This window comes from Pseudophryne corroboree, chromosome 2, assembly GCF_028390025.1.
Source record: "Pseudophryne corroboree isolate aPseCor3 chromosome 2, aPseCor3.hap2, whole genome shotgun sequence".
In the NCBI taxonomy this organism is placed as follows: domain Eukaryota; kingdom Metazoa; phylum Chordata; class Amphibia; order Anura; family Myobatrachidae; genus Pseudophryne; species Pseudophryne corroboree.
In genome coordinates, this window is record NC_086445.1 from 468823235 (window position 1) to 468847283 (window position 24049).

Consider the following 24049-nt stretch of genomic DNA (forward strand, 5'->3'; position numbering starts at 1 on the left):
GGCTGAATATACAGCACTCCCTTAACAAACGTCTGAACTTCAGGCAGTGAAGCCAGTTCTTTTTTAAAGAAAATAGACAGGGCCGAAATCTGGACTTTAATGGATCCCAATTTTAGGCCCATAGTCACTCCTGACTGTAGGAAGTGCAGAAAGCGACCCAGCTGAAATTCTTCCGTGGGGGCCTTCATAGCCTCACACCAAGCAACATATTTTCGCCATATGCGGTGATAATGCTTTGCTGTCACATCTTTCCTAACTTTTATCAGCGTAGGAATGACTTCAACCGGAATGCCCTTTTCCATCAGGATCCGGCGTTCAACCGCCATGCCGTCAAACGCAGCCGCGGTAAGTCTTGGAACAGACAGGGCCCCTGCTGCAGCAGGTCCAGTCTGAGAGGCAGAGGCCAAGGGTACTCTGAGATCATTTCTTGTAGTTCCGGGTACCAAGTCCTTCTTGGTCAATCCGGAACGATGAGTATAGTTCTTACTCCTCTCTTCTTCTTATCCTCAGCACCTTTGGTATGAGAGGAAGAGGAGGGAACACATAAACCGACTGGTACACCCACGGTGTCACTAGTGCGTCCACAGCTATCGCCTGAGGGTCCCTTGACCTGGCGCAATATCTTTTTAGCTTTTTGTTTAGGCGGGACGCCATCATGTCCACCTGTGGCCTTTCCCAACGGTTTACAATCTGTTGGAAGACTTCTGGATGAAGTCCCCACTCTCCCGGGTGGAGGTCGTGCCTGCTGAGGAAGTCTGCTTCCCAGTTGTCCACTCCCGGAATGAACTTTGTCTAACAGATCCCACTGAAAGATCCTTGCATGGAACCTGCCGAATGGAATTGCTTCGTAAGAAGCTACCATCTTTCCCAGGACTCGCGTGCAGTGATGCACCGACACCTGTTTTGGTTTCAGGAGGTCTCTGACCAGAGAGGACAACTCCTTGGCCTTCTCCTCCGGGAGAAACACCTTCTTCTGTTCTGTGTCCAGAACCATCCCCAGGAACAGCAGGCGTGTGGTAGGAACCAGCTGCGACTTTGGAATATTCAGAATCCAGCCGTGCTGTTGTAGCACTTCCTGAGATAGTGCTACTCCGACCAACAACTGCTCCCTTGACCTCGCCTTTATAAGGAGATCGTCCAAGTATGGGATAATTATAACTCCCTTCTTTCGAAGGAGTATCATCATTTCGGCCATTACCTTGGTAAATACCCTCGGTGCCGTGGACAGACCAAACGGCAACGTCTGGAATTGGTAATGGCAGTCTTGTACCACAAAACGGAGGTACACCTGCTGAGGTGGGTAAATGGGGACATGCAGGTACGCATCCTTGATGTCCAGTGATACCATGTAATCCCCTTCTTCCAGGCTTGCAATAACCGCCCTGAGCGATTCCATTTTGAACTTGAACCTTCTTATATAAGTGTTCAAGGATTTTAAATTTAGAATGGGTCTCACCGAACCGTCTGGTTTCGGTAGCACAAACATTGTGGAATAGTAACCCCGTCCCTGTTGAAGGAGGGGAACTTTTATTATCACCTGCTGGAGGAACAGCTTGTGAATTGCCGCCAGCACTACCTCAGTGTCCGGGGGAGTAGCTGGCAAGGCTGATTTGAGGTAACGGCGAGGGGGAGACGTCTCGAATTCCAGTTTGTATCCCTGAGATACCACTTGTAGAACCCAGGGATCCACCTGTGAGCGAACCCACCGGTCGCTGAAGTTCCGGAGACGGGCCCTCACCGCACCTGGCTCCACCAGTGGAGCCCCAGCGTCATGCGGTGGATTTAGTGGAAGCAGGGGAGGATTTCTGTTCTTGGGAACTGGCTGTATGGTGCAGCTTTTTCCCTCTACCCCTGCCTCTGGGCAGAAAGGACGCGCCTTTAACCCGCTTGCCTTTCTGGGGCCGAAAGGACTGTACCTGATAATAAGGTGCTTTCTTTGGCTGTGAGGGAACCTGGGGTAAAAATGTCGACTTCCCAGCTGTCGCTGTGGAAACAAGGTCCGAGAGACCATCCCCAAACAATTCCTCACCCTTGTAAGGCAAAACCTCCATGTGCCTTTTAGAATCCGCATCACCTGTCCACTGCCAAGTCCATAATACTCTCCTGGCAGAAATCGACATTGCATTTATTCTAGATGCCAGCCGGCAAATATCCCTCTGTGCATCTCTCATGTATAAGACTATGTCTTTAATATGGTTAGCAATATAGCGTCCCTGTCCAGGGAATCAATATTATCAGATAGGGAATCAGACCACGCTGCTGCAGCACTGCACATCCATGCTGAAGCAATAGCAGGTCTCAGTATAGTACCTGAGTGTGTATATACAGACCTCAGGATAGCCTCCTGCTTCCTATCCGCAGGCTCCTTTAAGGCGGCCGTATCCTGAGACGGTAGTGCCACCTTTTTTGACAAGCGTGTGAGCTCTTTATCCACCCTCGGGGATGTCTCCCAACGTACCCTGTCCTCTGGCGGGAAAGGGTACGCCATTAGTAACTTTTTAGAAATCACTAGTTTTTTATCAGGGGAAGCCCACGCTTCTTCACACACTTCATTTAACTCATCTGAAGGGGGAAAAACCACTGGTTGCTTTTTCTCCCCAAACATAATACCCTTTTTAGTGGTACTTGGGTTAATGTCAGAAATGTGCAACACATTTTTCATTGCCGTAATCATGCAACGGATAGCCCTAGTGGAATGTACATTAGTCTCGTCGTCGTCGACACTGGAGTCAGACTCCGTGTCGACATCTGTGTCAGCCATCTGAGGTAGCGGGCGTTTTTGAGCCCCTGATGGCCTTTGAGACGCCTGGGCAGGCACGGGCTGAGAAACCGGCTGTCCCACGGCTGTTACGTCATCCAGCCTTTTATGTAAGGAGTTGACACTGTCGGTTAATACCTTCCACATATCCATCCACTCTGGTGTCGACCCCGCAGGGGGTGACATCACATTTATCGGCACCTGCTCCGCCTCCACATAAGCCTCCTCATCAAACATGTCGGCACAGCCGTACCGACACACCGCACACACACAGGGAATGCTCTGACTGAGGACAGGACCCCACAAAGTCCTGTGGGGAGACAGAGAGAGAGTATGCCAGCACACACCACAGCGCTATATAAACAGGGATTTACACTACACAAGGTGATTTTCCCTATAGCAGCTATAAATAAGATTTTACTTACCGATAAATCTATTTCTCGTAGTCCGTAGTGGATGCTGGGACTCCGTAAGGACCATGGGGAATAGCGGCTCCGCAGGAGACAGGGCACAAAATAAAAGCTTGAGATATCAGGTGGTGTGCACTGGCTCCTCCCCCTATGACCCTCCTCCAAGCCAGTTAGGATACTGTGCCCGGACGAGCGTACATAATAAGGAAGGATATTGAATCCCGGGTAAGACTCATACCAGCCACACCAATCACACCGTACAACTCGTGATCTGAACCCAGTTAACAGTATGATAAATTTAAAGGAGCCTCTGAAAGGATGGCTCAACAATAATAACCCGAATTTTTTGTAACAATAACTATATACAAGTATTGCAGACAATCCGCACTAGGGATGGGCGCCCAGCATCCACTACGGACTACGAGAAATAGATTTATCGGTAAGTAAAATCTTATTTTCTCTAACGTCCTAAGTGGATGCTGGGACTCCGTAAGGACCATGGGGATTATACCAAAGCTCCCAAACGGGCGGGAGAGTGCGGATGACTCTGCAGCACCGAATGAGAGAACTCCAGGTCCTCCTCAGCCAGGGTATCAAATTTGTAGAATTTAGCAAACGTGTTTGCCCCTGACCAAGTAGCTGCTCGGCAAAGTTGTAAAGCCTAGACCCCTCGGGCAGCCGCCCAAGATGAGCCCACTTTCCTTGTGGAATGGGCTTTTACTGATTTTGGCTGTGGCAATCCTGCCACGGAATGTGCAAGCTGAATTGTACTACAAATCCAACGAGCAATCGTCTGCTTTGAAGCAGGAGCACCCAGCTTGTTGGGTGCATACAGGATAAACAGCGAGTCAGTTTTCCTGACTCCAGCCGTCCTGGAAACATATATTTTCAAGGCCCTGACAACGTCCAGCAACTTAGAGTCCTCTAAGTCCCTAGTAGCCGCAGGTACCACAATAGGTTGGTTCATGTGAAATGCAGAAACCACCTTAGGTAGAAATTGAGGACGAGTCCTCAATTCCGCCCTGTCAGAATGAAAATTTAGGTAAGGGCTTTTACATGATAAAGCCGCCAATTCTGACACACGCCTAGCTGAAGCCAAGGCCAACAGCATCGACACCTTCCACGTGAGATATTTTAAATCTACCGTAGACAATGGTTCAAACCAGTGTGATTTTAGAAATCTCAACACAACATTGAGATCCCAAGGTGCCACTGGAGGCACAAAAGGAGGCTGTATGTGCAGCACCCCTTTCACAAATGTCTGAACTTCAGGTACTGAAGCCAGTTCTTTCTGGAAGAATATCGACAGGGCCGAAATTTGAACCTTAATGGACCCTAATTTTAGGCCCATAGACAGTCCTGTTTGCAGGAAATGCAAGAAACGACCCAGTTGAAATTCCTGTGTAGGGGCCTTCTTGGCCTCACACCACGCAACATATTTACGCCAAATGCGGTGATAATGTTTTGCGGTTACTTCCTTTCTGGCTTTTACCAGAGTAGGGATGACTTCTTCTGGAATGCCCTTGTCCTTCAGGATCCGGCGTTCAACCGCCATGCCGTCAAACGCGGCAAGTCTTGGAACAGACAAGGCCCCTGCAGTAGCAGGTCCTGTCTTAGAGGTAGAGGCCACGGTTCGTCCGTGAGCATCTCTTGAAGTTCCGGGTACCAAGACCTTCTTGGCCAATCCGGAACCACGAGTATAGTTCTTACTCCTCTCCTTCTTATGATTCTCAATACTTTCGGTATGAGGGGCAGAGGAGGGAATACATACACTGACTGGTACACCCACGGCGTTACCAGAGCGTCCACTGCTATTGCCTGAGGGTCCCTTGACCTGGCGCAATATCTGTCCAGTTTTTTGTTTAGACGTGACGCCATCATGTCCACCTTTGGTCTTTCCCAACAGTTTACAATTTGGTGGAAGACTTCTGGGTGAAGTCCCCACTCTCCCGGGTGAAGGTCGTGTCTGCTGAGGAAGTCTGCTTCCCAGTTGTCCACTCCCGGAATGAACACTGCTGACAGTGCTATCACATGATTTTCCGCCCAGCAAAGAATCCTTGCAGTTTCTGCCATTGCCCTCCTGCTTCTCGTGCCGCCCTGTCTGTTTATGTGGGCGACTGACGTGATGTTGTCCGACTGGATCAACACCGCCTGACCCTGAAGCAGAGGTTTTGCTTGAATTAAGGCATTGTAAATGGCCCTTAGTTCTAGAATGTTTATATGAAGAGATGTTTCCATGCTTGACCACAAGCCCTGGAAATTCCTTCCCTGTGTGACTGCTCCCCAGCCTCTCAGGCTGGCATCCGTGGTTACCAGGATCCAATCCTGAATGCCAAATCTGCGGCCCTCTAGTAGATGAGCCCTCTGAAGCCACCACAGGAGAGACACCCTTGTCCTTGGCGACAGGGTTATCCGTTGATGCATCTGAAGATGCGATCCGGACCATTTTCCCAGTAGATCCCACTGAAAAGTTCTTGCATGGAATCTTCCGAATGGAATCGCTTCGTAAGAAGCCACCATTTTTCCCAGGACCCTTGTGCACTGATGCACTGAGACCTGTCCTGGTTTTAGGAGGTTCCTGACTAGCTCGGATAACTCCCTGGCCTTCTCCTCCGGGAGAAACACCTTCTTCTGGACTGTGTCCAGAATCATTCCTAAGAACAGTAGACGTGTCGTTGGAATCAGCTGCGATTTTGGAATATTTAGAATCCATCCGTGCTGACTTAGCACTACCTGAGATAGTGCCACTCCGACTTCTAACTGTTCCTTGGTTCTTGCCCTTATCAGGAGATCGTCCAAGTAAGGGATAATTAAGATGCCTTTTCTTCGTAGAAGAATCATCATTTCGGCCATTACCTTGGTAAAGACCCGAGGCGCCGTGGACAATCCAAACGGCAGCGTCTGAAACTGATAATGACAGTTTTGTACTACAAACCTGAGGTACCCTTGGTGAGAAGGATATATTGGGACGTGGAGATAAGCATCCTTGATGTCCAGCGACACCATATAGTCCCCCTCTTCCAGGTTCGCTATCACCGCTCTGAGTGACTCCATCTTGAATTTGAACCTTTTTATGTAAGTGTTCAAAGATTTTAGATTTAATATTGGTCTCACCGAGCCGTCCGGCTTCGGTACCACAAATAGTGTGGAATAATACCCCTTCCCCTGTTGTAAGAGGGGTACCTTGATTATCACCTGCTGGGAGTACAGCTTGTGAATGGCTTCCAGAACTGCCTCCCTGTCGGAGGGAGACTTTGGTAAAGCAGACTTCAGGAACCGATGAGGAGGAAACGCCTCGAATTCCAGTTTGTACCCCTGTGATACTACCTGTAGAATCCAGGGATCCACTTGCGAGTGAGCCCACTGCGCGTTGAAATACTTGAGACGGGCCCCCACCGTGTCTGAGTCTGCTTGTAAAGCCCCAGCGTCATGCTGAAGACTTGGCAGAAGCAGGGGAGGGCTTCTGCTCCTGGGAAGCGGCTGCATGGTGCTGCCTTTTTCCTCTTCCTCTGCCCTTGGGCAGAAAAGAGTGACCTTTTGCTCGCTTGTACTTATGGGAACGAAAGGACTGAGTTTGAAAAGACTGTGTCTTTTTCTGTTGATGTGAAGTAACCTGGGGTAAAAAGGTGGATTTTCCAGCCGTTGCCGTGGCCACCAGGTCTGTTAGACCAGCCCCAAATAACTCCTCCCCCTTATACGGCAATACTTCCATGTGCCGTTTGGAATCTGCGTCCCCTGACCACTGTCTGGTCCATAATGCTCTTCTGGCAGAGATGGACATTGCGCTTACTCTTGATGCCAGGGTACAAATATCCCTCTGCGCATCACGCATATATAGCAATGCATCCTTTAAATGTTCTATAGTTAACAGAATATTGTCCCTATCCAGGGTATCAATATTCTCAGTCAGGGAATCCGCCCATGCGACTCCAGCACTGCACATCCAGGCTGATGCGATTGCTGGTCGCAGTATAACACCAGTATGTGTGTATATACTTTTCAGGATATTTTCCAGCCTCCTATCAGCTGGTTCTTTTAGGGTGGCCGTATCAGGGGACGGCAACGCTACTTGTTTAGATAAACGTGTGAGCGCCTTATCTACCCTAGGGGGTGTTTCCCACCGTGCCCTAACCTCTGGCGGGAAAGGGTATAGTGCTAATAACTTATTAGAAATTAGCTGTTTTTTATCGGGGGAAACCCACGCTTTATCACACACCTCATTTATTTCCTCAGACTCAGGAAAAACTATTGGCAGTTTTTTCACACCCCACATAATACCCGCCTTTGAGGTATTTGTAGTGTCAGAAAGGTTCAATGCCTCTTTCATTGCCGTGATCATGTAACGTGTGGCCCTACTGGACATTACGTTTGTCTCGTCACCGTCGACACTAGATTCAGTATCTGTATCTGGATCCGTGTCGACCCACTGAGGTAGCGGCCGTTTTAGGGCCCCTGAGGGTGTCTGAGACGCCTGAACAGGCACTAATTGATTTGCCGGCTTTCTCATGTCGTCAACAGTTTTTTGTAAATTGCTGACATTATCACTTAATTGCTTAAACACAATCATCCAGTCAGGTGTCGACTCCCTAGGGGGTGACATCACTAACACAGGCAACTGCTCCGCCTCCACCTCATTTTCCTCCTCATACATGTCGACACACGCGTACCGACACACAGCACACACACCGGGAATGCTCTGATAGAGGACAGGACCCCACTTAGCCCTTTGGAGAGACAGAGGGAGAGTCTGCCAGCACACACCCAGCGCTATATATATACAGGGATAACCTTATATAAGTGTTAATCCCTTATAGCTGCTGTTAATCTAGTTATTTGCTGCCAAAATGCCCCCCCTTCTCTTTTTTACCCTGAATCAGATGCAGTACTGCAGGGGAGAATCAGGGAGCCGTCCTTCCAGCGGAGCTGTGAGGGAATAATGGCGCCAGTGTGCTGAGGAGATAGGCCCCGCCCCTTCACGACGTCCTTAACTCCCGCTTTTTTGTGTAAAATGGCAGGGGGAAAAATACATCCATATAGCCCTGGAGCTATATGTGATGTATTCCTTTTGCCAGCTAAGGTATATGTGTGTTATATTGCGTCTCAGGGCGCTCCCCCCCAGCGCCCTGCACCCTCAGTGACCGGAGTGTGAAGTGTGCTGAGAGCAATGGCGCACAGCTGCGGTGCTGTGCGCTACCTTAGTCTTGAAGACAGGATGTCTTCTGCCGCCGCTTTCACCGGACCTTCGTCTCTTCTGGCTCTGTAAGGGGGACGGCGGCGCGGCTCCGGTGACCCATCCAGGCTGAACCTGTGATCGTCCCTCTGGAGCTAACGTCCAGTAGCCTAAGAAGCCCAATCCACTCTGCACTCAGGTGAGTTCGCTTCTTCTCCCCTTAGTCCCACGATGCAGTGAGCCTGTTGCCAGCAGGACTCACTGAAAATAAAAAAACCTAACTAAACTTTTATTCTAAGCAGCTCTGGAGAGCTACCTAGTTTGCACCCTTCTCGGCCGGGCACAAAAATCTAACTGGCTTGGAGGAGGGTCATAGGGGGAGGAGCCAGTGCACACCACCTGATATCTCAAGCTTTTATTTTGTGCCCTGTCTCCTGCGGAGCCGCTATTCCCCATGGTCCTTACGGAGTCCCAGCATCCACTTAGGACGTTAGAGAAATACACAGTATTGCGCCTAAATTTAGTGCCCCCCCTCTCTTTTTTACCCTATTGAGCCTGGAAACTGCAGGGGAGAGCCTGGGGAGCGTCCTTCCAGCGGAGCTGTGAAGAGAAAATGGCGCCAGTGTGCTGAGGGAGATAGCCCCGCCCCTTTTTCGGCAGGCTTCTCCCGCTCTTTTTATTAATATTATGGCAGGGGATTTTTACACATATATAGTTTATTAGACTATATTATGTGTTTTTTGCCATTTTTAAGGTAATCTAATTGCAGCCCAGGGCGCCCCCCCCCCCCCCAGCACCCTGCACCCATCAGTGACCGGAGTATGTGGTGTGCATGAGGAGCAATGGCGCACAGCTGCAGTGCTGTGCGCTACCTTAATGAAGACCGGAGTCTTCAGCCGCCGATTTTCTCCTCGGAATCTTCCGTCTCCTGGCTCTGCAAGGGGAACGGCGGCGCGGCTCCGGGACCGGACGACTGAGGCTGGGCCTGTGTTCGATCCCTCTGGAGCTAATGGTGTCCAGTAGCCTAGAAGCCCAAGCTAGCTGCAAGCAGGTAGGTTCGCTTCTCTCCCCTAAGTCCCTCGTAGCAGTGAGTCTGTTGCCAGCAGATCTCACTGAAAATAAAAAACCTAATAAATACTTTCTTTACTAAGAGCTCAGGAGAGCCCCTAGTGTGCAACCAGCTCGAGCCGGGCACAGACTCTAACTGAGGTCTGGAGGAGGGGCATAGAGGGAGGAGCCAGTGCACACCAGTAGTCCTAATTCTTTCTTAGAGTGCCCAGTCTCCTGCGGAGCCCGTCTATTCCCCATGGTCCTTACTGATTTCCCAGCGTCCACTAGGACGTCAGAGAAAATAAGATTCCTCACACTCCTCTGCCACTTTATCAGGAATTTACAGAACATCTCTGATAGCTTCTATAAGAGCCTCTATTTCTTGTGACAGAGCAGAGTCCCCCCATTCTGAATCCACCTCCCCCTCCTCCATGTCTGACCCCTCAGTGTCAGAGTCAGACTGCATGATATGTGCCAGAGTTAGTTTTTGTGGACAAATGGCAGGGGACTGAGAAGCTTGTTTGGGGACGGAGTCTCTATTCATAATCTCATCCACAGACTGTCTTAAGTATTGCGTCTCTTTCTCATTGCAGGACAATTGATTATTAGATTAGATATATTGGAAATAATTCCTTTAATGGAGTACTGAGACGCAGTTGTGTACAGAGTCTAAAAACGCAATCCGCCCGGGTTAGAAGCTGTGCGTCTCCGTACCCTCATGCCGCCATAATAGCCGTCGACCCGCTAACCGGGATGCCGGCTTAGTACTCGCCACTCTTCTTTCTTCTGGCTCTGTTAGGGGTGGCGGAGTGCTGTGGGAATGTACGCTCGCCGTGGTGGGGCTTGCGAAAAGTTCCCTCAGGCGCTAGTGTCCTGTCAGCGGGGAACAGGACCATTAACCCTTCAAGAGGTTGGGCTGTTACCCCCCTAAGTCCCATGAGGGACAAGAGAAAAATAAATGCAGAAAACTCTTCAGGAGCTTCCATAAACGTGACCAGCTCCTCCGGGCACATTTTTTAAACGGAGTCTGGTAAGAGGGGCATAGAGGGAGGAGCCAGCCCACACTATCAAATTCTTAAAGTACCCATGGCTCCTAGTGGACCCGTCTATAACCCATGGTACCAAATAGAAACCCCAGTATTCTCTAGGACGTAAGAGAAACCAAAGTTGCAATAGCTCTTTTGCTCATGTATATTGTTCACCCCTCATAATGGATTGGGTATGTGCGACCGGTGGTCAGGAGACCCCTGTTCACAATACCGCCAGCGGGATCCCAGCTGCTGGATGGCCAGCAGGGGAACTAGTGCAACGTAGCCCCTTGCGGGCTCACTGCGCTCACCACGCAGCAGGCTCGGTGGCTCGCCACAGGTTCTATTCCGACCCCATAAGTGTCGTGGACACCCACAAGTGGGAATAGTCCCTTTTGATTGGCATGACAACCAGCGGGATTTTCAGATGCCGGGATCCCGGCGTCAGTATTGTGACAGGCGGTCTCCTGACCGCCGGTCACATAAACGCAACCCCTCATAATATATCTACCTACACATACAGTATAGGTATAGTTCCCTGGTCAGACTTGAATCCATAGCCCTAGTGTGTCTTACCTATTATTTTCTGGGTTTCACATTGATAAACACACATCAAAGAACCACCACATAAATGACCCCCTCGTAACAACCTTCCTTTTATAGACTTCACAGAAGCTTAGTTAAGAATGTCCCTTTGATGCTGGCTGCAATTCCCCATGGTGCAAACCTACCAAGCACTTTCACAAATCACAGTAACCCTGATATTAGATATATTGCGGTATCATTTCATGAACAGGCCCAATCTAAAAAAGACATGTAAATAAATTAAGCTATGTAATATTTAAAATGCAAAAATCATAATGAATATACAGTTTGCATATACATTACTGTACCTATTTTCTTTTGAAGGTCTGATATAAGATTTTGCTGCTCAAGTTCCAATGTTTTTGATTTTGAAAGCAAATCCTATAATGAAAAAAATATAAAATACAATCTCGATAAGCGTTTCAAGATACACAACCAGGTGTTAATGTGTGTAGATTTCTATAGCCTTTCACAACATAAAACCCATCAACATTCAGAATTTGCTACATTCTGTAAACATTTAACCAAAAGCTCTAAATTATTGAGAAAGCATTAAGTATTTTAATATTAAGTGGATATGTAAAGGATTTATAGTTGTAGTAATGGCAGTGCAATACATCTATAATAGAAAAGCGTACTTGTAGAAAGGATATATTCCAAGTGTGCTCGTTACTCAAGCTCTTTTCCTTCTAGATGCAATCATTAGCGTGTCCCAGCATAATATAAATCAGTACGAATTGATCTTCAGGTGACAGGAATGTACTGCTGAAGGCTAGTCACAATTAACAATCTACTAGACTGATTATGCAGATAACACAAGACTACTGACAGGTGATGTGAATAATATGAACTCTCTCATTACAATGGCACCCGTCAAAGTGTGGGATATACAGTATTAAGCAGCAGTGCATACTCCGTTCTTGAAGTTGATGAGTTGGAAACAGGAAAAATGGGCATGAGCAAGAATCTAAGCGACAAAAGCAGAACAGTTGGGAGGTATGTAAGAGCTGTGTGGTGACTTATTATTCCACCACCCCACATGCCCCATCAACGTCCCTCAGACCATCCATAGTGTTCACTCTAGGAATCCTTAGTGTTCACTCTAGGGGACAAGGGTGACATTTAACACTGCAGAGAAGGCTGAACAGGACACAGTTCACTGTACACACAACCCACCCTACCATACACACAGCCAGCAGTTGCACATGGTACAGAAGGAGGCATTCCCTGTAGTGAAGAAGAGTGAAGCTTTTAAAAGGTACAGGTAATGCTTGCCTGATGAAGTCCATTTCAGCCATGCTACTGATGATAGCCTTGCAAAGCATAAAATCTTCACACTTCAGAAACACATCAATACTGAGATTAATATCTGGATTTAATTTCAATTTCCCATAGCATATGCTCCTTTCAGTTAGTTAATGAGCCAGGTGAACATAAATGACTCATGTTGAAAACTTATATAATTAACGGGAGCGGGACTCAAAAACATTGCTTTACAGATGCATCCTCAAACATCTAGCTTCAATACGCCATGCAGAGCGAGGTGCCTGCCGTGAGTGAGCTCCCAGGTCCCATGCAACTCTGCTAACATTGGGGCAGATGTATTAACCTGGTGAAGGCATAAAGAAGTGATAAACCAGTGATATGTGCGAGGTGATAAAGGCACCAGCCAATCAGTTCCAAAATTAACAGTTAGGATCTGATTGGCTGGTGCCTTTATCACCTTGCACATATCACTGGTTTATCACTTCCTTATGCATTCTCCAGGTTAATACATCTGCCCCATTGAGTGGCTTTTGCCTAAAATGCGTCACAATGCAATGATGAGGAGACCGTGCAGATTAATTTGATATATTATTATTACATTATATTTCTAAGGCACCACTAGTGGTCCACCGTACATATGTCAATTGTATATAGTGTGTGACCGAGTCTGTATACGGAGCACAACAGAACGTGTATTGGAAAAAAGCTGCTGCTGCTACATTGTAGCACTTGTGTACAGATTCAAGTCGCACACAGATTTACACGTGTCATATCAAATTAATCAGCACACTTTCCTCATGTCTAAGTCGCATTGCGTGCAACCAAGACACATTTTCAGCAAAGATGACACCCAGCGTTAGAAGATTCTCTCGCAACCTGGCATGCCAAGAGGGGCTGTTTAGCATGACTGCAGCAAAGATGTACGAGGACATATCTGTAGGTCTCGTCTCTGCAAATGACATTCACGAAAAGTACAGGTCAAATCTATGATTGTTTACTATTACACACAATGGGGTCATGCATATTTCTTTGGCGCTCTTATGAAACCTCCTATTACAATAAAATATTTGTAGCAAATTAATTATGCTTGATCACACAAAAGTGGTTAAAATTCATACGATTTGTGAAATGCTCCGTCAACTGAGACCTACAGAAAGGGTAGTGGGCAAGTGGTACGACCTCCCTTCAGAGGTGGTAGAGGCTAACACAGCACAGCAATTTCAACATGCTTGGGACAGACATAAGGATATCCTTACAATTAACTAAGGATTAAATAATGTTTGAGGTTACCATAAAGTTAAAAAAGGGACAGACTAGATGGGCCAAGGTTCTTAACTGCTGCCAAATACTATGGGGGTAATTCCAAGTTGATTGCAGCAGGAAATTTTTTAGCAGTTGAGCAAAACCATGTGCACCTCAGGGGAGGCAGATATAACATGTGCAGAGAGAGTTAGATTTGGGTGGGTTATTTTATTTCTGTGCAGGGTAATACTGGCTGCTTTATTTTTACACTGCAAATTAGATTGCAGATTTTACACACCACACCCAAATCTAAAGTCCCATACACACTTGACGATAAAATGAGCAACGTCGTTCATTTCAGCCCTCATCAACGACGTCGCTCATTATATCGTCAAGTGTGTATGCATCCGACGACCACCGATGCGCGGCCCCGCGGGACGTTAACGACCCTCGCTTATCTGTGAAGCATGTATGCTCAATTTCCACTATGGTCGTTACCGACCAGAATGTGTATGGTGTGAACGACCAACGACCATGCCTCTCCCATTATTTTAATAAACTGTTCAGCTTGGATGCTTCAGCGATGAATGATCTTTGCTCGTTGGTGGTGTGTATGTTCATGTCGTTTGCTCAGCTGTTCAAGGGAAGTCATTAACGACGTGTGCATCGTCAAGTGTGTATGGGCCTTGACTCTCTCTGCACATGTTATATCTGCCTCCCCTGCAGTGCACTTGGTTTTGCCCAACTGCTAATAAAATTCCTGCTGCGATCAACTTGGAATTACCCCCTATGTTTCTATGTTACCAGTAAGCTTTAGCATAACTACAATATTACTGTTTAAAATGAAAACAGTGATGGGGGCAGGTTATTTATTCTAGAGCCCTGGCAAGTGTCTCTTGTTGCCACAATTAAGATCATATTGCACATTTGTGGAGGTGTCTCAAATCATATTCCGAAAGATTTTTTTTTATCATGAAGTGTTCTTGCAAGCTCCAGCTGTAGGTTACATCATATGGTCAAATTTGTGGGAAAACATCGCTATGCACTCACAAACTAATCTTTTACTGTGTGCAAGGTTTCATTAACAAATACAATTTGGAAGAACTTTCAATTTTATAATTTGTCAACAAAATATTAGCACAGTATTGCTCTTTAAAACTAAGGTTTTTCATGTTAGCCAGCATGTAGTACGGCTGGTGTAATGGTTAGCATTACTGCCTCACAGCACTGAGGTGGTCATGGGTTCGATTCCCACCATGGCCCTAACTGTGCGGAGTTTGTATATTCTCCCCGTACTTGCGTGGGTTTCCTCCGGGTACTCCGGTTTCCTCCCACAATCCAAAAATATACTGGTAAGTTAATTGGCCCCCAACAAAATTTAACCCTAGTGTGAATGTGTGTGTGTGTACATGTGATAGGGAATCTAGATTATAAGCTCCACTGGGGCAAGGACTGATGTGAATGGGCAAATATTCTCTGTACAGTGCTGCGGAATATGTGTGCGCTATATAAATAATTTGTAATAAATAAATGTAGTATTCCATTTACTATGAACTTTAAAAAAAAAAGTCTGCATTACATCCTTGCTGCAGTCACGCTAAACAGCCCTTCAAGTTGCACCATGCCGTGGCGGGAGTCGGTAGCGCCGAGCGCCTTTTTTTATTCATCTTTTGACGCAAAAAGGAGTCTTAGACGCAATGTAATGCAATAGGACACACAAGCAGCTTCTGCTGATTAAAATGATATGCAGCATCTAATCTGCAGCATGCTTATATTCTGGTGTGACTGTATTTACATACAAAATGCTATGCTACAGTGTATTCCTGGAAAAAACTAACGTTTCATTTCGGATGCAGATAGTGCCACTATTACACACAGAATATAGGCATGCTGCATATCATGTCTAAGACACATTTTCGCAGCAAAAGAGACGCTTGGCACTACAGAGTCACACGGCACTCACGCGTTATGAGTAACGTGACTTGTAGTGCATGAAGCAAAGTTGTAAGAGGACACATCTGTATATGTAGGTTTTGAAGAATTTAGAGTTCTATGCATTTTTTTTTACAAGCATCCCAGTTACATTCGATTAAAGACATGCTTATTAAAAAGTACCATTAAATACAACATACAGCAAAGAAAAAAAACAACTGCAACAGTCCCTGGTTAAAATGCAATTTGGATTATACATTTCCTTTTCCATGCTGTCCATGCATGCCTCAAGCATTCACTTAATTCATAATCTTAATGCCACAATATACATGTATTCAAACAGTGGGTTAAGCAGCTGTCTCACCTGCGCAGACTGAAGTTCTAGTGTTACAGCATCGAAAGCCAAAGCCTTGTTTTCGGTCACACTTTGTAAACCTTCTTGTGCTTGCTTGTTAGATTCTATAACATTTGTTTTTTCTACCTGTAATGCATTCAGTTCTAAAGTTACATTTTCAATACGAGAAAGTAAGTCCTGATTATCCAGCTTAGATTTTTCAAGTGTGTTTTTCATCTCTAGCAGATCACTTTGCAGAGCTTCTTTGTCTCTAAGTGTTTCCTCCAGTTCTTCTTTCAAAAGCGACTTTTCCTTTGAGTAGTCGCTCAGGAGAGCTCTCAGTTCTGAGCACTGTATTTCAAACTCTTCCTGTAGCCCCTCAAGCTCTACAGATGTCTCCTCTCGCTGTAACATCACATTTTGCTTTTCTTCCTTCAGCTGGAGTACTGCTTTGTTAATGTCTTGTAGGACAGTAATGAGATCTTGGCCCGTGCACTGTACCGCCAATATGTCTAGGAGAACATAGAGCTGGATTTTTAATTCCTCTATGTTGCGCTCTTTAGTCTCGAGTAGACTAGCTACTTCATCTTTCCCTTCTGCTACCAGTTGTAATTTCATTCTTAGTTCACTTAGCTCCTCCTTAGCAGCTAGGCAACCATTGTGCTCAGACACAAGTCTATCAAAATCTCTAGAAAGTATATCCTTTTCTTCATGAACTCTTGACACCTCATCGTGCCACTTTCTGGAGTCATTCTGCAAATTTTGCTTGTCAAGAATTAGCATGTCTACTTGTTGTTGGAGATTTTTCACTTCGTTCAGGCTCTGGTCCCTAATGGTTACAGATTCTTCCAGGTTATGTGTCAGATCCATGATGGTTTGCTCCAGCTGCACGATAAACTTTGCATGGCCTTCAGATTCAGTCCTACATAATTCCTGTACTTTTTGCATTTCTTCACTTGAACGCTCTAAGCTACAGGATATTTCAGCATTTTCCATGGTTGTGTCTGCTATTTTCACCTGAAGAACTGTTAAAAATGCCTCTTTCTCATGTAAAGCGATGAGAACTTCTTCATTTTTCTGTTGCAATTCCTTAATTTTAAATTGAAGTGCTTCATGCTCGCTCTGTTTGGATAGTTCTATGGAATCTTGCAGTTTTTGTGTCAGTACCTCAATGGTTTGCTTCAGCTGAGCATTATGCATAACCTGGCCGTCAGCTTCATGCTGTAATGTCAATACCCTGGCTTGCTCTGTTTTGCACATTTCTTGCAGCTCCTGGATCTCCTCGCTGACAGTAGAAGATTTCTCAGTGGCCACTTTCAACTGCATATCATTTATCAGCTCGTCTTTCTGATGCAAAGACACCTTAAGTTCTTTGTTTTTCTGTTGTAATTGAATAATCTTAAGATTTAGTTCTTCATATTCATTTTGTTTAGAAGATAACAACTCAATTTCTCCTTGGAGTAGATTCACAGTTTCAAGAACGTCATTCTTGTCTTTGTATGCAGTTCTCAATTTCTGCTGCAGTTCATGGACATCGGTGGCCTGTTGTTGCTTCATCATTTCAAATTCCCGGCTGATCTTGCCAGCAGACTCTCCAAGTTCCACCTGAAGGCTGACAAACGTTTCCCGCAAACCCTCATAACTGCTCACAGCTTCCTCTCTTTCTTGCTGGGCCTTATCACACTGCTCTTTTAAAAGTTCTATTTCATGCACAAAGGACAATCTCTCCTTTTCAAAGCGTGATACAATTGCTTGTTCCAGTTCAAACATTTCTTTCTTCTGCTGATCTCTAATAGCTTGAATATCTTCATTTTTTTTTCTTGCCAACTGATCATAGTCCATTTTTGAATACTGAAGCTCTGTCTTTAATTTTTCTATCAGACCATTATACTCCTCTATGCCAAGCTGAAGTTCATTTATCTTAAATTCTAATTCTTCTCGCTCATGGAAATAGTCACTTTTTAGATGTTGAACTTCCTTTTCTAGACTGATCTTTAAATGGTTTATATACGTGAGTTCATCTCTTAAGAGGCTTTGCTGAGATTCTAACTCTGCTACAAGACTTTTTAACTGTTCAACTTTGCCATTATCACTTTGCAGTGAGCTATTTTGTACATCTTGCACATTACAGTATTCGGCCAGCTTTTTTTGAAGAATTTCCACTTCTTGCTTATTTTTATTATTTTCACTCATTTCTTCTTGCCACCTCTTCTCTTTTTCCACATACTGGTTGATGAGGTCTTGCAATAATAGTTTCTCTTGCTCCCACCCTATCATAGAAGTTTCAAGTTGATGCTTTAGACGCAATTCAGCATCTTTATGCTCATTTTGTAATTTCAGAATTCTCTGATGAAGATCCTGGATCTCATAACTATACTGCTCTGAAGCTGCCTGCGTTTCCCTAAGCTTGGTTATTTCATGGTTTTTCTCTTCAGTAGCAGCTTCTAATGCTTTCTGCAAACTAGATATCTTGTCCTCATAAACTTGAGGGATAAGCTGAAGCTGTTCCTTCAGTCTTTTCATTTCTGCATCTTGGTTTTCTTGCACGCCCAGTCTATCTGTCAACTCTTTCTGTTTAACAAGTGCATCTTGTAGTTCTATCTTTATAGTATCCACATCTTCTTTATGACTATTCCCAGTCTGAACCAGTTCATTCTTTAAAACATCTATTTCTTTTAAGAAACTATCACTTGACTGCTGTAAATCTTGTTGCAATTCAGCAGCTTTCTTGGTAGCATCCTACAAAACACAATGGAAACCACAAAGTTTAATAACGTGTACTTATTTTAAATTACAGCAAAAGTTAGGAAGAAAACATTAGGCTACTATAGTCTAATATGTACTACTAATGCGGATCCAAAAAAAGACCATCCAAAATTCCAGCAAAGCAAGGGTTTGGTGGGGAGGGTTGGGTTTAGCCTGCAGGAAGGGAGGATTAGGGCAGCACTGGGAAAGGTAAGTATACTTAGTCTTGCCAAGTTTTAAAGGTTTAAAAAAAAATTAAGAAACAAATAATAATTGTTTAACAGATTCTGGTGTATATTCAATTGGTGTCAAAAACTGCCGTCTGTTGAAAAGACGGCAGTTTTCGACTTTTTAAGGTCGAATCGTGATTCGACCTATTCAGTCCTATTCGACAAGTCGTGGAATTCGACTTGTCGAAAAGCACGTGGATCGGCGGAATAGCTGCCGATCCACGTGCTTGTGGTTTTGGCCCCCTTTTCGACCATCTCAGATTGACTTTAAAAAAAGTCGAACTGAGATGGGGACTGCAGCGCCAGAGATGGGGAGAGCCGAGGCGGGGACGTGGTGAGCAGCGCTGGAGGACAGCCGCCGCTCACAGCAGCGTCCACCCGGCTCCAACAAGCGAGACCTCGCTTGCTGGAGCGGGTGGACGCTGCCGTGAGTGGCGGCTGTGAGAGAGGGGGAGACGGGGAGCGGCGGCGGCTGTGAGAGAGGGGGAGACGGGGAACGACGGCAGCTGTGAGAGAGGGGGAATGGCGGCAGCTGTGAGAGAGGGGGAACGGCGGCAGCTGTGAGAGAGGGGGAACGGCGGCAGCTGTGAGAGAGGGGGAACGGCGGCAGCTGTGAGAGAGGGGGAACGGCGGCAGCTGTGAGAGAGGGGGAACGGCGGCAGCTGTGAGAGAGGGGAAGACGGGGACGGAGCGGCGGCTGTGACAGGGGACGGAGCGGCGGCTGTGACAGGGGACGGAGCGGCGGTTGTGACAGGGGACGGAGCGGCGGCTGTCAGACAGGAGAGACGGGGGAGAGCCGCAGGCAGACGGGGGAGAGCAGCGCTACAGCAGCGGCTATATAGCCGCTGCTGTAGTGCTGCTCTCCCCCGTCTCCCCCCTCGCATCTCAATTCGACTTTTGTAAAAGTTGAATTGAGATGTCCATTGAATAGGCCAGGTTGGATCAATTCCGACAAATGAATGTCGGAATGGATCCGACTTCAATTGAATATACCCCTAAAACATTGTTGTACATGTCCTCATTTACTTACAGCCCACTGTATTCATTCATTTTAAAATGCAATACTTACTGAACTGAAACTAACTTTGGAGAATAAGTATTTTAGTACATTAGTACAAGCCATTCAAAATGTTAATAAGACAAAATGTCATTAAAAAAACCCCCAGAGGAAAGCACTTTAATAAACATAATAGCATACTGACATTTAATTGCATTTAGACTGTACTACAAGTGAGACTCTACTCTGTTTTTACCTTCTATTTTAGAATATATTTTGTGGCCACAAACCAATTAAATTATCACTGCACATGAAGGGAGAGCCACAACATGGCCAAGCCTGTGTTGGTGTGAAACCGTGTAAATGCCAGAAATGGCATTGAAATTTGCGACCGAATTCATCGTGGATATTTGTACACAGCTCTTTGGCGTTGCCAACATAAACCTGTGAATCTGGCGTTACCGTAAATGATGAGTAGATCACGGCTAACTGGATTGATCCAAAAGGTTTTGTCTGTTCTTATGTTTCAATCTTTAAATGCATATATGCTATTATGTTTATTGAAGTGTTTCAGTTTCTAAATTATATTTGGTCATATTTGAATAAGTCTGACAGTGAATTTAGTTACAACATTATCAGAATCGAAAATGTTTTACTCTTAATTTCCCTATATTAATTATTAGCTGAGTCTTATAAATTCCCAGAAGAATCCCATTCCGTTATGAGAAATCGTCCATATATATTCTTATCTGGTGTTTGCCACTTTTTACTTATTTACTAACTAGCACAGAGATTCTCCTTAGTAATTAAGGATTTCTTCATTACGCAATTGAAAAACTTTCAGGTCTACACAAAAAGGCAGAAGACTGGCATTCCCAAGAAGCCCGAGTGGTTTCTGGTTTACATTACTGAAAGGAAAGTTGCTGGAATCCAAAACCTATCTAGAGACAGGAAAAGGCAAAGGGAGAGAGAGGAGGTTTATTGTATACAGGCTGGACCAAATGCATCTATCCTGTTTACTACTGTAATGGCTGCAACTGAGGATCATTACTCGGAGCAATATTACTTTTTAGTTTAGCTTTTGGATATAACACTGTTTTTTGATTTATTTCTAGAATTTAGCGTATAGGTCAGGAAGCTTCACATACTGCGCAGGCTGAGTGGGAAGATGTTAGAGCAGTGATTTTCAACCTTTTTCAGTTCGCGGCACACCAAAAAGATTTAAAAATTGCCAAGGCACACCATCGGTACCCCACGGAAAAATAAAACACACACAGGGAAATTAAACAAACATATTTGTCCCCAAGGCTAAAAACACACACACATTGTCCCCAACAGTTATTAAAATAATGCACAGTACTTGAACACACTGTCTGCCACAGTAATTCCACACATTGACCCTCATAGTAATGCCATCACACTGTCCCCCATAGTAATTGCACACATTGCCCCCCATAGTAATACCACCACACACACCGACCCCCACAGTAATGCCACCAGACACACTGACCCCCATAGTAATGCCACCAAATATACTGACCCCCATAGTAATGCCACCAAATACACTGACCCCCATAGTAATGCCACGAAACACACTGACACCCACAGTAATGCCACCAGAGACACTGACCCCCATAGTAATGCCACCAAACACACTGACACCCACAGTAATGCCACCAAATACACTGACCCCCATAGTAATGCCACCAAACACACTGACACCCACAGTAATGCCACCAAATACACTGACCCCCATAGTAATGCCACGAAACACACTGACACCCACAGTAATGCCACCAGAGACACTGACCCCCATAGTAATGCCACCAAACACACTGACACCCACAGTAATGCCACCAGAGACACTGACCCCCATAGTAATGCCACCAAACACACTGACACCCACAATAATGCCACCAAATACACTGACCCCCATAGTAATGCCACCAAACACACTGACACCCACAGTAATGCCACCACACACACACTGACCCCCATAGTAATGCCACCACACACATAGTAATGGCACTGCACACACATCATAAAGCACTGGCCCAAACCTTTTTTGTTTTCCCCCTTAGCGGCAGGAGCATTGAGGAGCAGAACACAGCAGCACGGGCCACGAAGGGAAACTAGTCGCTGCCTAGGCGGGATGGTGATGTGTACGTGACCTATGAGTCACGCCACGTCGTAGGGGTCACGGGCGGGCCCGCAGGAGAGCTGCCGTCTTCACTATACAGTGACCGCAGAAGAGCTGCCTGTGCTGCCCGATAGTGATGCTGTAAATCAGTATCACTATCGGGCAGCGCAGGCAGCTCTTACGCGGTCATTGTATAGTGAAGACGGCAGCAGACGGGGACTGGCAGCAGGGATCTCTGGCGGCGGCACACTTGACAACCGCTGGCGGCACACCAGTGTGCCGCGGCACAGCGGTTGAAAATCACTGTGTTAGAGAGTAAAGGGGATAATGTAGGACTGTTACATGCTGAGGGGAGACAGTCACACGTAGGGGAGGGATAGACAGTGGAAGAGGCTGTCACATGCTGATGGGAGGGAGAGGCTCTGAAGAGTAAGAGACAGACCGCTGACATCAAGACCTGAGGAATTGCTGTGGCTTGATGGGGTGGGCTGCAGGGCTCTTTGAGCGGAGCATGCCACACCGCCTTAATGACCGACAGGCAGCTGGTTAAGGGGGGTGCGGTGCTGTTCTATACAAGTTCCTCTGAAATTCTCTTTTGGTCATTGGGAAGAGTGCTTCTAAGTATACAGCCCCCACCCCAATCCTCTCAGTAGGAACTGCACGTTTGTCAGTTCATATGCAACTGAATTTATGCATTTAGATTTGTTAATGTTACTAGTACCTTTATTGTGATGACCAATTTTATATTTAGGTTTAGTGTTGTTTTGGACAAAATAAATTGTTTACCTCTGTTAAAGTTGAATATTACTACCTGGCTCTAAAACTCTTGAAATCCCTGAACATGCTATTTCTGTAGGTGAAGGAAGCAATGATTACCTTAGCATCTTCTTTTGTTTTAGCATATTCTTTCTTCAGAGAGACCAACTGCTGTTGAGTTTCTGCCTTTTCTAGAAGGACAGCGTCCAGTCTTTCAGTGAGTGCCTAAAAGAAGATGAACAGGTTGTGGCTTTAGTAGGGGAACACAAAATGACATCAGCATTGTGCATCTAGACCTCACTCAGCTTCATGTTCCAGAACTTCACCTTTACTAATGGCAGCAGGCTTACCAAACTGCAGACCAAAATGCCTAGCGCACTGTGCCCATAGACGTGCCCCTGCTAAACAGTAAATCATACAAAAGCAGGTCACATCTGTAATGATCACCTAACAACTACGAGTACTACTACAACACAAACATTCTTACTATTTGTACAAGAAAAGCTGTGAATTAGTGAATAGCTTGAAAGACAACAGAAAATGAGGTATTACCTGGACAACATCTGTATCCTCGCTAGCTGGTCTTGATTTCAAGGTTTCTATTTCTTTCTCTAAATCTGCAAATTAGGTGAAATAAAGGTAGTGGGTGCAGACAACACAGGATTATGCCATTTAAAGAAATAAGTGGTTTAAGCCTCTGGAACTAACATATATGTAAAAGTACAAGCCATACCACTTACAGCAATTACCTACTTGTAGGCAGCTGTTGCTGAATAAAGTTGTGATCATACATAATCTGTTTATACTTTTCTGATTTGGGTAAAGCTCGTCTTACACCAGTTTAAAGTGATGTTAGGATGCCCTCCTACAGCTCAATATCCGTTTAAAAAAAATCTCTGTGTGCGAGGGCCGCTAGGCCTCTTTGTACACGTGTCAGCATTCAGGTTTGCTATCACGAAAAGGATCTGCTGATGACCAAGCCCATACTCCTCCACATACTTGACGGCTAGTGGTGCAGAGAATGAGCATGCTTCTTGCTCACCACATCCTGTCATGTGACTGTTACTGTGGTAGTAGAATGATATTTGGAAGCCCTAAAAAGCAGCAAAAAAAAAAAAAAAACAAGCACAGTACACCACCTTGTATCTTCATATGGAAAGCCTAGTAGAGTGGTTTATGAAAGCAAAAAAAATCAAAATATAAAAAGAAGGAAATTCCTTCCTGTTATCAGAGACAATGGGGACGAGCTAAACCATCCATATTTCTAAAAGCTTCAATAAAACTCTACTGAAGAACAACTATATACATACTGTAGTACTTGCAACTTTTTTTAAGTTACATTCAATTAAACGTACTTCATTCTTTTTTCCTTTCAATATGTTATATCTCTAAGACTCCAATACATT

General features: G+C 45.5%; 1 protein-coding gene across 2 annotated transcripts in view; it reads right to left on the bottom strand.

Annotated features, from left to right (window-relative positions):
* The window catches only part of GCC2 (GRIP and coiled-coil domain containing 2), a 244476-nt gene that overhangs the window by 170030 nt on the left and 50397 nt on the right, over positions 1 to 24049 (bottom strand). For both annotated transcript variants that reach the window (XM_063953814.1, XM_063953812.1), the window contains exons 4-7: positions 23196 to 23260; positions 22764 to 22868; positions 15806 to 18514; positions 11310 to 11382 (exon numbers count right to left, since the gene is read on the bottom strand). In XM_063953814.1, the coding sequence (XP_063809884.1) occupies positions 11310 to 11382; positions 15806 to 18514; positions 22764 to 22868; positions 23196 to 23260 (2952 nt within the window). The remainder of the gene's footprint in view (positions 1 to 11309; positions 11383 to 15805; positions 18515 to 22763; positions 22869 to 23195; positions 23261 to 24049) is intronic.